This window comes from Canis lupus, chromosome 11 (genome assembly GCF_003254725.2).
Source record: "Canis lupus dingo isolate Sandy chromosome 11, ASM325472v2, whole genome shotgun sequence".
Classification (NCBI taxonomy): Eukaryota; Metazoa; Chordata; class Mammalia; order Carnivora; family Canidae; genus Canis; species Canis lupus.
Genome location: NC_064253.1, coordinates 63,708,109 through 63,722,117, shown reverse-complemented (window position 1 = coordinate 63,722,117; position 14,009 = coordinate 63,708,109). Strand labels below are relative to the sequence as shown.

Sequence of the window (14,009 nt, the reverse complement as noted above, 5' to 3'; positions counted from 1 at the left end):
ATGAAGATCACATCATCTGCATTGCTTCTGTCACAGGGAGCAGATGTTATCATGAGGGAATTTAAGTTCCGAAGAGATAGGAAATGGAAACATGTAGGTGTGCCATAAATATTGTACATCTTCTTTTAGTAATATTTAACATCTATTAATAACTATTTTAATAACTGGCTCTAGTGAATTTGCAGGTGATGGAGTAAATGAAGGCAGTAGGTCTTGGGTTTTGATATAAGGGTCATCATCTATCTGAAGAAAGATTTTTCAGCTTATGATTCTAGTGAAAAAATTTTTTTAAAGATTTTATTTATTCATGAGAGACACAGAGAGAGGCAGAGACACAGGCAGAGGGAGAAGCAGGCTCCATGCAGGGAGCCCAGTGTGGGACTGGATCCAGGGACTCCAGGATCACGCCCTGGGGCGAAGGCAGGCGCTAAACCGCTGAGCCACCCAGGGATTCCCCCCAATTCTAATGAAATTATTGAAGTGAAATTACAATGCTTATGTATTTCTAGGTGAATCTAAGTTGGAGGTGGCAAGTGGGAGGGGGCAGCTAAAACCAATACTAGAATTTTCATAGTCTGCACTTGTGATCCTACACAGATTGCATTCTGGCATATTCTCCTATAGGTATTTTTTTCTCTGCATATCATTTTTACGTAGTTCTAATCATGCCATATATAAAATGTTTGTTTCCTGCTTTTTAAGCTTTACAGTATATCATAAAATGTTTTTCTGTGTTATAATAGAGATTTCTTTAATGGCTACTTAATATGATTTGGAATTAGATTCACCATGATTTTCTTAACCATTTTCCTTACTATTGTTCAGTCTTCAGATGCTTTCAGATGATTTTTTTTTCCATTTAAAATAATACTCAGTTCTTGTTTTTTCAGTTTCTGGTTCTAATACACTTGTATTAAAAGCATAGTAGAGGGGTGCCTGGGTGGCTCAGTGATTGAGCATCTGCCTTTGGCTCAGGTCATGATCCCAGGGTCCAGGGATTGAGTTCCACATTGGACTCCCTGCAGGGAGCCTGCTTCTCCCTCTGCCTGTATCTCTACCTATCTCTCTGTGTCTCTCATGAATAAATAAATAAAATCTTAAAAAAAAAAGAAAGAAAAAGTACAATAAAGAGCTGTAGAAACTTCTTCCTTGAGGATTAGTGCTGATGTTTGGCTCTCCCTCTTCATCAGATCTTAGAGTCTCTGTGGATTGTCATGAGCCGGAATGTGAGCCTGCTTTTCACTACTGTCACCACACTCCTGACCATCCTCTTCTACAGTGGGACCGCCCTTCTCAATTTCGTGCTGTCTCTGGTATGTACATATAGATAAGTGCATGTCACCTGTCCTTCTGTAGTAAAGCATATTCTTGGTTCCATTTGTGTTTCCTTCCTCTAGTTTCCAAATGTGATTTTTTAGGAGATACTATCCTTTGTTTTGCAGATAATTTTCCTGACCACACTATTTTATCTATTAAGTTCCAGTGATGAGTACTACAAGCCAGTGAAGTGGGTGATAAGCCTGACACCACTGTCTCAGCCAGGCCCTTCTTCTAATATAATTGGCCAGTCTGTGGAAGAAGCTATCAGGTAGGGAGAAGATTTATGCTGCTCTTCTTTCCATCAGAAACTGCTTTCTCTGAGAAGCCTGCTTTCTGTCCTGAGCCTTTCTAATAACATTTGGTGCTAAGCTAGTGAGAGACCCTGGTATTTTCAAAATTTCGTATTTCCTTGTGAGAGAATAACGTGAGCAGTGCAAGTGTTGATCAGAAAAAGATCCAGTTTCCTGCTGTCCTGTGAGTTCCACCTTTCTTTCCTCCACTGCAGGCTCTTACTCTAGCTGCGGTTCCTGTCATCATGTCACTTGTTGGGGAGAACCACCTCTGGCACCACACAAACACCTCCCCTTCTCTCAGAGCCCTCCTGTTCTCAGAAACTGCAGCTGTGCTCCGGGAGGGGCAGTTGATAGTCTGTTTCTTCCTGTCTTCCCTTGTAGCCAGGCTGTGCCCTTTGCATGAGAGTAGATTGGATACTAGAAATGCAAAGTTTATTATTATTATTTTCAAGTCCCAGGCTATGTGTGCATTACTGGTTCTGGCCAGAAACTTCCATCATGTCTTGTGGGGTCCGTGTATTGCAGGCGTGGCTTCTGAGTGAGATGATTCTTCAACTTTGTTTCTTCATATGTACTTTCCAAGTCATTTTCCTCTTTGTCATTTCAGGTAGGGAGAGGCCCTTTGCAGCCCAGGCCTGTCTCAGCTTTTTCCCCACTCTCATCCCCACTGTTTTTAGCTCATTAGGTTCTAGTATATTTTTTACTGCTTGCACATAGCTGCCCAAATTAAATCCTCATGTTATCCATCAGAGCTGCTTTTTCTAAGAAGTTGTTTACTAAGTGCCCTTAAACTTGAATAGTGAATCTTTGCCTGGCAAAAGTAAGTTTCTACTTACTTTTAAGAAATAGTGTTGCTTGGAAGTCGTCTTTCTTAGAAATCTTGATTTGCCCTGATAATTCTGTCTGACTGACCTTGGTTTATTTCTTCATTGCGCTCATTTAACAATTGATTGAGGATACCACTTTGGTCTCTGGAAAACCCTTAGTTACATTCAAATAGCATGCATGTTCCTAAAATATATTCTTTCTACAAAGTTTGCTGGGTTATCTTTCTTTTTCCTACTAGCAAGGCCTGGGTAATGTCTTCATCAATATCTCACTTCATTGGCCATCAGGTTGAATTTTTATTTATTTTTTTTAAAGATTATTTATTTATTTATTCATAGAGACACAGAGAGAGAGAGACAGAGACAGAGACAGAGACACAGGCAGAGGGAGAAGTGGGCTCCACGCAGGGAACCTGATGTGGGACTTGATCCCAGGCCCCAAGGATCACACCCTGGGCTGCAGGCGGCGCTAAACCTCTGCGCCACCGGGGCTGCTCCAGGTTGGATTTTTAAAAATGCTCTTATCCTCTATGGTGCTCTTGGATATCTGTGTGGGACCATCTATTAAAAATTCCAAGTTTGGGAGTATATTATCTAATGTAACAGTTTTCTTCAGGAAAGACACTTGCTGGCTTTAGCATCCCTTCTAAGTCCATATGATCATTGGTTATCATCTTTATTGAGTAAATGCTGAAAAATCTAACAAGTCACGTTAGTTTATATGAGTTACCTATGTCTGACTCAAGGAAGTTTATGTAAATAACTCTACCAAAAAGAAAAATAGCTGTCTACCTTCCCAGTATGATAAAACTAATGAATGAATCATGTCAAGGGGTGACAAAATCCTTTAGTCCATTGACTAAAGCCAAGCCTTACAGAAAAATATCTATTTTGTCCCATTAAGAACTTTAAGAAAGATACTTCATTTTCTTGAAATAGCCTTTATTAGCACTGACTCTTATTCTCACAAAAGCTTTTCTGTCTTCAAATCATAGTTCTTGAATTTTCTCTCCTTCTGCTTTCTTAGAGTGAACCACTGGTCAACTGTCCTCTGTCATTCCAGTTACCTTTGTTTTCATACCAAATATGCCAACTCCTTTGTTTTAAACTTAGTTCTTTAATGTCATGGTTGTTTGGAATTGGTAAGCAGATCTGTGGTTTGTACCTTGGTCCAGCTGATTGAAAGTACATATCCTGGAGCACCTGGCTGGCTCAGTTGGTGGAACATACGACTTTTAATTTCAGCATTGGGAGTTCGAACTCCACGTTGGGTTTAGAGTTCACTTAAAAATAAAATCTTAAAAAAAAAGAAAAGAAAGAAAAAGCACATATCCTTCTGGTATACCGTGGTGCCTTCCAGCTAGTTGGGGCAGAAGATTATGAGTTAAATTTGTGGTGCTTTAGGACTGTTCAAATGGACACATGAGGCTAACAACTAAAAATCCAAGTTTCTGGCTCACAAGGAATTTGAAGTTAGAAAGAATATGGTCCTCTACAGGGATAGGAAAGATATATGCCTTTTCACAAAATAGATTTGCCTTTTCTTCCTGGGATTATACATACTAATTATGCACTATAACAGTAGCCCATGTCTTAGTTCCAAAGGATACTGGTATAAAACCATTCATTTTATCATATTTTTAATATAGGAAAAAGTTTAAATCCTCAGTACCAGAACTGTAATCTTAATCGTTCTCAAAACTGAAAAAAACAATACAGACTAGATAACTTGTCTGGAACTTTTGTGTAACCACAGTGATATCGAGTTATGTAAATTAAAGATTATAATGCAAGACAATTTTTAGCAGTCTAAGTGCTTCTTTTTTTTCTCTTTTCTTTTCTAAGTGATTTTTGTCTCTTTCTTTATTGGGTCAAATTCAAGACCTAAAATGGACAGGCTTTACACAGATGCCTCTGAAGAACCTTTTCACATATGTAAGATAACAATGAGTTCTAGTGCTCAGAGGTCTTGTGAGATTTTTTTCATTCTGAAGGATTGTGTTCAAGATGGAATATGTTTCTTCATGGACAAAGATTTCAAGCGGAAAAATATTATACAAGCGATTACAAAAATGTTGTCATGAAGTCCTGAGAGTGGAACTTAGTCTGCAAATCATCAGTGAAGTCAGACTTCATTAACACCAACCATTACTCATCATCACTGTAGTGGTCAAGTGAAAATCATCCAATTTGTTTTATGTGATCCATCAATAAGCTGAAAATGGAATTGAAGTTGGGAGTTAACTGCATGGCCGGGCACCAAAAGTGTGTTGGCTCTTGAAGCTTCGCCTTCTGAAATACATGGCTACTTGATGATTGCTGTCTGTTGAATATTTGAACCTCAGTTACAATCCTCAGTTCTGAACAAGTGTTTTTCTGAATTGAATATGTTTGTGTATTCATTTGGGTTTTCATTTCATGATTTTTTGAGTTAGTGGCATGCCTCCATCAACCCCAAACCATTTTCGTCTCCGTAGAGCATGTTGTGTCCTGAATGTTTGCATCACGCCCTTCTCCCCCGATGCTCCCATTCTGCTTGCTCTGGTGGAGATATTGCACATTACTAAGTTGCATGTTGTCACGGCCTCAATGCAATTTAGTGTGTGTGATATTTCCACATGAGTGCATGCACACGGGTATGGCTCTTGCTTGTGGGATGACAGCTTTTCAGTATTGGTGGGTGGGCATCCTTCTTAGGAATTGGATGGGAGAATGTACGTACTGTGAAATTTATTTATTTATTCATTTTTTTTCTTTTTGAAAGTGAACGTGCTTCTCACCTCTCCCCCCCGCATCCAACACCGGAGAATTAAAAGTATCAGTGTCGATCATTCAGTAAATCTGTATTTGCATTTTGACATTGAACAAAGTAAATATTCATTGAAAAGAAATTCTCATGAATTTCAGGTTATAAACAATTGTTTAAAATGTATAAGGAAGAGTTTAAAGCTGTAAGAAAATGTATTTTCACTTATTTGAAAAGATAGCTCTCTTAACACTGGAATAGAGACAAAATCTCTTATGCATGTTTGGGAGCCTCACATTAACTGGAGTTCTTAAATAATAACCAACTCAGTAAAAATAAAGCCTTTTTAACCTAATTGATTAAAGATTGGTCTAATAATCCTAAACCTTTATGTCAAGTTTCCAAGGAAATGACCTTAAGAAACTTTGTCTTGTATTTAGTTCCTTATTGTGGTGCTTTAAAACTTAATTAAATTAATTTTAATAGCCTTATAATTGGACTAGTGTTGAGATACAACTGTTTGCTATTTGCCTATGTGTTTGAAGCAGCCCCTTGTTAATTTTTTAGTTAGCATTAGACCAAGCCTCCGTGATCAGTGGGCACTGTCAAAGACACAAAACCATGCATTAATGATGTACAAATATTGACTGCCAAGGACTCCAGTTGATTGAACGTGACACCACTGTTGTGACAATGACTCACTGTTTTTTCTGGGGGGGGTTGCAAGGCTTCCGAGACGGCTTCTCCCTGTGCTCCTCAGCAGCACACCAGGTCTGCTTGTGCAGCGTGACCATCCCCCTCAGGAACGGGGAACTCCGCTGTCAACCAGGTTTCTGTACATTTTACTGTGGAGCCAGGTCTCTGGGGCAGATGAACCAGGAAACGGAGGGAGATACAACTTTTCAAGAGAGTTTAGGTAGTAATGAAGAGAGCTGGGTGATTCTTTTCCCCAGTTGATAATTTTACATGCTGTGTTTCTGGAAGCTGGCCTGCCCTCTCTGCTACCTAGCCTTCCATTGAGGGGAAGTATATCGTGGTGAGGGTAGATAAGGTAATGCTCGTTGTTTCCTGAGGGAGCAATAATCTGATAGTCTTCCTATTTGACCTTTAGAAAGAAAAGAGGGCAGAACCAGTGTAAAGAAGGGTTGGGGGTAGGCAAAGTTTGATTTTTGGACTCTTCTTTCTCCTTCCTTAGACACGTGCACTCTACTTGTCTGTGGTCTAGAGCCCAGTGTCTTCTGAGGGCATATAGCTTCTTGACCATGGCTTACCATTTTCCCCAAACCCCTCCTTGCTTCTGTCTCATTCCATTAAAAGCAGGTCATATGATCAAATCCTGGGTTGTCTGGCCAGCTTTCTCTCACTCCATTTAGAAAAGTAACCATGAAACAGCCCCCCCCCCCCTTTTTTAAAGCTTCCTCACCATCTCTCCCCACAAGAACACCCTTTTTGGTCAGAAATGAGAGAGGGCTGAGAGTTGAAGGGAAGTGTTATTAGCTAACATGTAAAAGAGTTAAGTTTCATCTTAGAATTTATAAAGGGTGAGGAAGACAGCTGGTTAAGAATTATATCCTAACCAGGGGGACGCCTGGGTGGTTCAGCGGTTGAGTGTCTGCTTTTGGCTTCTGAGATCTGGGATCGAGATCGAGTCCCACATCGGGATCCTTGCAGGGAGGCTCCTTCTCCCTCTTCCTATGTCTCTGCCTCTCTCTGTGTGTATCTCATGAATAAATAAATAAAAATAAAATCTTTGAAAAAATCCTAACCAGGCATTTTTTAAAGATTATTTATTTGAGAAAGAGAAAGTGTAAGCTGAAGGAGGAGCAGAGGAAGAGGGACAAGCAGACCCCATGCTGAGCGGGGAGCCTGATGTGGGGCTCAACTGCAGGACGGCTCAACTGCAGGACGCCAAGGTCATAACCTGAGCCAAAGTCAGAATCCAGACTCTAAACTGACTGAACCACCCAGGTGCCCCCTTAACCAGGCATCTGAAACCAGTTCAAGCCCCTGGGGTAGAGGAGTTAGATATATAGTTGACCCCTGAACAGTGTAGGGGTTAAGGGACTTGGACCCCTTGCACTGCTGAAAACCCACAGAAACTTAAATACTAATAGTTTACTATGGACCAGATGCCTCACCGATAACATCAACAATTAACAAATTAACACACACTTTGTGTGTTGTTCTTGTTAAATATCGTATTTTTACAATATAGTAATCCAGAGGAAGGAAAATGTTATTAAGGAAATCATTAGGAAGAGAAGATACAGACCATATCAAAAAATCAAAAAATATCTGCATATAAGTGGACCCACATAGTTCAAACGCATGTTGTTTAAGGATCAATATACAGTTGTGTAAACAAGGCATGGACACACACCTTTAGTGCCGTACAGTATACGTCAACAATGGCATTTACTAGGGGAAAACTTAGACAAAAACTGATTATAAGTAAATGAACCTGGAAGTTTTATTCATAGAGAGGTATGCTTCAGTGAGGCCTGACTGGATTGGATGCACTGTGGCCTGCCTTCCAGTAGAGGGGAACCCTGCCATTTATGGGTCTGTGTATAGCTCGGGGCAGGGGACCATCTGTAGGGATGCCTGCCAGTGGAAGGTTTTGAATGAGGATGTGGCCTTGTTAGAGGGGGGAGCTTCCAACTTTGTGGCTGTTATCAGTCTCACCCTCGAGCTAAATGAGACCTGTGGTACCAGCTTGACTGAGCTACAAAAGAGGGGAGGAAGAGGAACATCCAGGGTCTTCTGAATTTCATTCTTTTAAATTGTTGAGTTCTGGGAAAGCCTGGAGATGTAATTGGAGAACATTGTCAATGACCTTTGAAAAATCACCGAAAAAATAGGTCCCAGAAGACTGGGCACAAGCCAATACCCTATTCAAGAGAGAGGATTGAAGTAGACAGTAGAGGAAAACTAAATGTCACATACATATTAGCCTGATGAGGTTGGTGCAGGTTTTCTGTGAATTTTTATAATAGATGCTTGGTAATAGGGTTGTGAACAGTTATAAAAGGAAGGGTAATTTCCAGTGAATGGCACCATGCATTCTCGTGGCACAAGTCATATATAACCACTCTTAGAAAATGCCGCAAGTCAGAGCTTTTGTGATTATTGCAAAAGATTTGATGAAATATATCAGAGTGTCTTTCTTTTATAGCAAGATAGGAAAATGCTCACTGAATTTGAGTATCCAAAAAGTGTTGATTAATGGGTTGATATCAGGGAGTGAACGAAATGAGAGAATGATGTTTCACTGGTATGATTTTAAGGAATAGATACTCTTTACATTGATTAGACGAGTGATTTCTGGTACCCGCATTCAAACTGTATCATGCACACCGTTAATTATGTGCCAGATAAGGTTGTGTTTGGTTCTGAGAATGAACAATTCCTAGCGGTCTCTGAATTTTAGGTTCCAGAGAACTGAGAGATGAGTGATTATGTACACCGTATTTTGGGTTTTTGCTCATGTAGCTTCATTGGTACTTTATAGTTTAAAATAATTAATCTACACCTTTGTGGTATGCTACTTCCACTCTCAGCTTTGCCATACCCCGTATCTCTTTAGCACACTGCAAAAATTGGTATACTTCCAAAAACTGGAAGGAGAGAAGAGAAAGTCACTATGTGCATTATTTTTAGCCTTACTAAAGTGCTAATTGGTAATAATGACATAATTCTGTAATAGCACCAACTTAATTGCATGCTTACTGTGCACCAGTCATGAAGCTTATCACTTTCGTTGGGTTATTAATCTTCATAATAATATTATGAAGTGAATACTTGTCTCTGTTATTTCTGTTTCACAATTAAGGCAAGTGAAGCTCAGAGAAGTTTACAGTCTTGAAGATCATGCCACTAATCAGTGACAGAACTGAGATTCCAGAGAGATTGGTCACAGAGCCAGAGCTCTTTCAGGTCTTGTGACGCCCGATTCTGTATTCTTGCTACCAAATCCAGGTCCTGTTGGCCTTCATTAACATTTCTATTTACCGCATTCTCGACTATTGCCTTCCTCACCACCACTCCTTTCCTTCCATTCATTACCTCGCTGAGGGGTCTTCTAACTTCGGCTCGGCTCGAGCCTCCAGTTCTGTCCTTTCTTTCATCCATCCTCTACCTGATGTTTGCTGAGCACCCGCTGTGCGCCAGCATGGAGTTACATGCTTTGCATATATTATTTCATTGAATCCCTCTTGGGTTGCCTCATTCATACAAAAAAAGAGACCTCTTTTACACTGTGAGTGTAGTTCAGTTTTTTGTTTTGTTTTAATGAAGGCAATAAAAAGGCTCAGAATGCGGGCCTGACTTCTTTCAAGTAAAAAGGCAATGGCGACCCTCTTAAAATTGTTGGATCTGTACTAGATCATTCTGGTGTACAAATGCCCACTCTAGGCACCCAACTCACTAAAAGCCAAGAAAGACATCCAGTGCTGGGGTAGGTCATAGAGCGCTCAATAGAGTCATACCAGCAAGCCACGGATGCACACACACTTGGCAAGCTGTGTGGCTTGTTGCATCTCTCCTTGCTTCTTGCCCCCATCCCCATGTTCTACCTCTGTTTGTAAAATTTCTTTCTTTTCTTTTCTTTTCTTTTCTTTTCTTTTTTTTCTTTTCTTTTCTTTTCTTTTCTTTTCTTTTCTTTTCTTTTCTTCTTTTCTTTCTTTCTCTTCTTTCTTTCTTTCTTTCTTTCTTTCTTTCTTTCTTTCAAAAAATATTTTATTTATTTATTCATGAGAGACACAGAGAGAGAGGCAGAGACACAGGCAGAGGGAGAAGCAGGCCCCACGCAAAGAGCACGACACGAGACTTGATCCCGGGTCTCCAGGATCCGGCCCTGGGCCGAAGGTAGCGCTAAACCACTGAGCCACCCACGCTGCCCTGTATTCTCTTTTTTATTGGAGTTTGATTTGCCAACATATAGCATAACACTCAGTGCTCATCCCATCAGGTGCCCCCCTCAGTGCCCATCACCCAGTTGTTTTAAAAATTTTTTAAAGATTTTATTAGAGTGTGCCTGTGTGCACAAGTGGGGGAGGGGTAGAGGGAGAAGCAGGCTCCCTGCTGAGCAGGGAACCCAACACAGGACTCAATCCCAGGACCCCGGAGTCATGACCTGAGCCGAAGGCAGTTGCTTCACTGGCCAAGTCACCCAGGTACCCCCTACCTCTACTTTCCAGAACATTTCACTCTAATAGGGTGAACAGGACCCCAGTTTGTCTCAGGATGCGTATACTGAGCCCCAGCCCCCTTTGGAAGTGGTCAACTAGGATAGCCACTATCGAATAATGGCCTTGGCCAGAACCAGATGTAGGTGTCATGTAGCTGCCCAGGCTTCTGTTAGTGGTGTCTTGGCTTTGGGGACCATTAAGTATGTGTTTGGCCTGCAGGTAAACATCTTAGTACTATATAATAGGAATCTGGATACCAAAAATATATTGTCATCTAACATCTTGATCTTTAGTGAGTTGGGTGCCTTGATTAGGAATTATTATATCAGAGCTATCTAGTACACAGATCCAACAATTTCCAGAAGAGTTTTCTTGCCTTTTAGCTGTAAATAGCTCAGCACCATCTCCCCCAGCCCCTGCCCTCATTTTGAGCTATCACGTTTTTTTCTTTTTTTTTTTTTTTTTAAATTTTTTTTATTTATTTACTTATGATAGTCACAGAGAGAGAGAGAGAGGCAGAGACACAGGCAGAGGGAGAAGCAGGCTCCATGCATCGGGAGCCTGATATGGGATTCGATCCCGGGTCTCCAGGATCACGCCCTGGGCCAAAGGCAGGCGCCAAACCGCTGCGCCACCCAGGGATCCCGTTTTTTTTTCTTTTTTAAAGAAAAGTGCACCTGTACTTTTAGTTTAACAGATTTATCTGATTTTTTAAAAATGATTTTATTATTCCCAAGAGACACAGAGAGGCAGAGACATAGGCAGAGGGAGATGCAGGCTCCCTGTAGGGAGCCTGATGTGGCACTCAATCCCAGGACCCCAAGATCACAACCTGAGCCAAAGGCAGACGCTCAAGCACTGAGCCACCCAGGCATCCTGATTTATCTGATTTTTGACCAGGAGTCATTTTTCTGCATGAATGAGAGGACCCAACACAGAGCCAATGGAACAATATAGGCAAAGCATGTAACTCAGCACTTGGGACATGGTGAGTTATATTAGTTTCTGATTGCAGCTATAACATTACCTTAAGCTTAGTGGCTTAAAACACAGATTTTTTTTTTCTACCATTCTGGAGGTCAGAAGTCCTAAAATTAGGGTGCCAGCAGAGCTGTGTTCATTCTGGAAGCTTTAGGAGAGAATCTGTTTCCTTGCCCTTTCCAGCTTCTGGAGGCTGCCCGCATTCCTTGGCTCATGGTCCTTCTTCCCTGTTCAAAGCCAGCAGTGTGGCATTTTCAAATGTCTCTTTCTCTCTGACCTTTGCTTTTGTCCTCATGTCTCCTCTAACACTGACTCTCCTGCTTCCTTCTTTTTACAACTTGTTTTTATTGAGATAAAAATCCACATACGTGAAATTCACCATTTTAGAATATACAATTCAATGGTTTTAATGTATTCACAGTTTTTGCCTTCCATCACCACTGTCTTATATGAAATCCACCTTCCTCTTATAAGGACTTCTGTGATTACATTGGGCCTACCCAGTAATCCAGGATAATCTCCCGAATCTCACAATGCTTGTCTTAATCACATCTGCAGAGTCCCATTTACCACATAAGGTAACATATTCCCAGGGACTGGCCATTAGGATGTAGACATTTTTGTGGATTTAGACATACCTACCACATGGGTACTTAGCAAACGTTAGTGTCTCTTGACCTTACCTTCTCAATTCAGATACACTAAGCTCTTGTACTACAACTTTCCAGAGTTGTCATCATCAGAATCTTCTGAGCATCAATAAAGTATACTGTTCTCAAGAAATAGAACCACAATAGCTTCTGTAGCAGCTACTGTTTATTGGGGACCTAGTGTGCACTGGGTCAGTAAGGAGGGGATTTGGATGCATTGCCATTTAGCTTTTCATGAGTTGAATTGCTCTTTCTGCTGGTATTCACCCTCATAATACCATAAGTATGAAATTTAACCTCGCGGCTCTAAGAGATGTGGTGTAATATAGCAGGCAATGACTTCTGGCTAATTGTCCGTGGACCATATGTTTTATTTGAATTGAAAGATCAAAGGAATTGCAAGTGTTTCTTATAAAATTAAAACATACCATATGACTGAGCATCTCCATTCCTAGGTACGTACTGAAAAGCAGAAAGCCCATGTCCATGCAAAGGCTTGTGCTTGAATGTTCACAGCAACATTATTCACAATAGTCCCAAACCGGAAATAGCCCAAATGGCCATAAGTTGGTGATTAGATAAACAAATTGTGGCCTATACAAATAATGGACTACTACTCAGCAATTACAGAGGAACAAACTGATAATGATAATGTGGGCAAATCTCAAAATATTGTACTAGGTTGAAGAAGCCAAACACAAAAGCTGTATAATGAAAGTGTGAATGTCCTTGACACTACAGAACTGTACACTTGAGAATGGTTAAACGGCAAATTTCTTGGTATGTATATTTTACCACAGTTTTTTTCTTATTTTTTTTTATTTTATTTATTCATGAGATACACAGAGGGGGTGGGGGTGTGCAGGCAGAGACACAGGCAGAGGGAGAAGCAGGCTCCATGCAGGAAGCCTGATGTGGGACTTGATTCCGGGTCTCCGGGATCATGCTCTGGGCTGAAGGGGGCACTAAACCGCTGAGCCACCTGGGCTGCCCTTTACCACAGTTTTTTAAAAAGCTACATAATGTATGATTCTGTTCAGATGAAATTCTAGAAGAGACAAAACCATGGTGACAGAAAGCATATCTAGTTGGTGTCATAGTTCAGAGAGGGATAGACTATCCAAGGACGTGAGGGAGTGTTTTAGGGTAAGTGTTCTATATCTTGACAGTAATGGTGGTTCTGTGCTGTATACATTTGCCAAGACTTAACTGAATTAATACACTTAAGGGTGAGTGTTATTGTTTCTAAGTTATAGTTCAGTAAAGCCAATAAAAAGAAAAAAATGGCTAGGAATTTGATGGAGTTAAAAAAAATTCTGTCTCCTAGTAAATTGTTAAGAGATTTGTCTTTGCTGTTTTATAAAGCTCATGTACCAGATCATAAATAGCAAGAGGGTAATCCATTGCCCTTTCATCCCTCACTGTGTTACATGAACATGTTGAGTAACTGTAAACAGTGTCTAATACATTTAGGGTTCACAAAATTATTTGAAAGTTGCCTTAATGAGAATGTTATCAACACTCAGTATTCCCAGAGGTAAAAGAAGGAAGACTATGTGCTGTTTCCTACAAGTGGTCCTTTTTGGATTGAGTTTTGCCTACGTGCCACGCAGAGGGGTGATTCAGTTGAAGTATTTCATGACACCTTTGATGTCAACTTCATTTTGGTGTAAACATTTTTGGATACCATGAAGTTGGTAAGCCATTTTGATTAACATAAGATTGGTGCAAACATCTATATGTTTTATCATTGACCTCCTCAGTTCTGGTCCAATCTGTACCAATTTTTTTTTTAAAGACCTTATTGTTATTAATCTCCCTGGGGTATTTGACCTTAATATCATCCCCTCTTCTCAAAAGCTTCTTTCTCCTTTGGCCTCTGGGAATACTATACCCTAGTGATTGTCTCCCAACTGCTGGTGTGATCTCATTATCACTTTGGCCTTTGTCCCTCTGTCCTTAGGTCCCCTATGGGAACACAGCCCATCGCCCCATTTTCTCTA

At 40.6% G+C, this 14,009-nt stretch overlaps 1 protein-coding gene and 1 long non-coding RNA gene across 8 annotated transcripts in view; one reads left to right on the top strand and one right to left on the bottom strand.

Annotated features, from left to right (window-relative positions):
• TMEM245 (transmembrane protein 245) overlaps positions 1-14,009 on the top strand; it is a 102,256-nt gene that overhangs the window by 64,723 nt on the left and 23,524 nt on the right. For 3 of the 6 annotated variants that reach the window (XM_025433270.2, XM_049116357.1, XM_025433269.2), the window contains 2 exons: positions 1,191-1,313; positions 1,443-1,588. In XM_025433270.2, the coding sequence (XP_025289055.1) occupies positions 1,191-1,313; positions 1,443-1,588 (269 nt within the window). Of the gene's footprint in view, positions 1-1,190; positions 1,314-1,442; positions 1,589-4,285; positions 5,681-13,532; positions 13,704-14,009 lie in introns of those variants that run through there. The other 3 variants (XM_049116359.1, XM_049116358.1, XM_049116360.1) reach the window with 3 other exon arrangements.
• The window catches only part of LOC112650514 (uncharacterized), a 48,060-nt gene that overhangs the window by 28,309 nt on the left and 5,742 nt on the right, over positions 1-14,009 (bottom strand). The gene's annotated exons all lie outside the window — the stretch shown is intronic.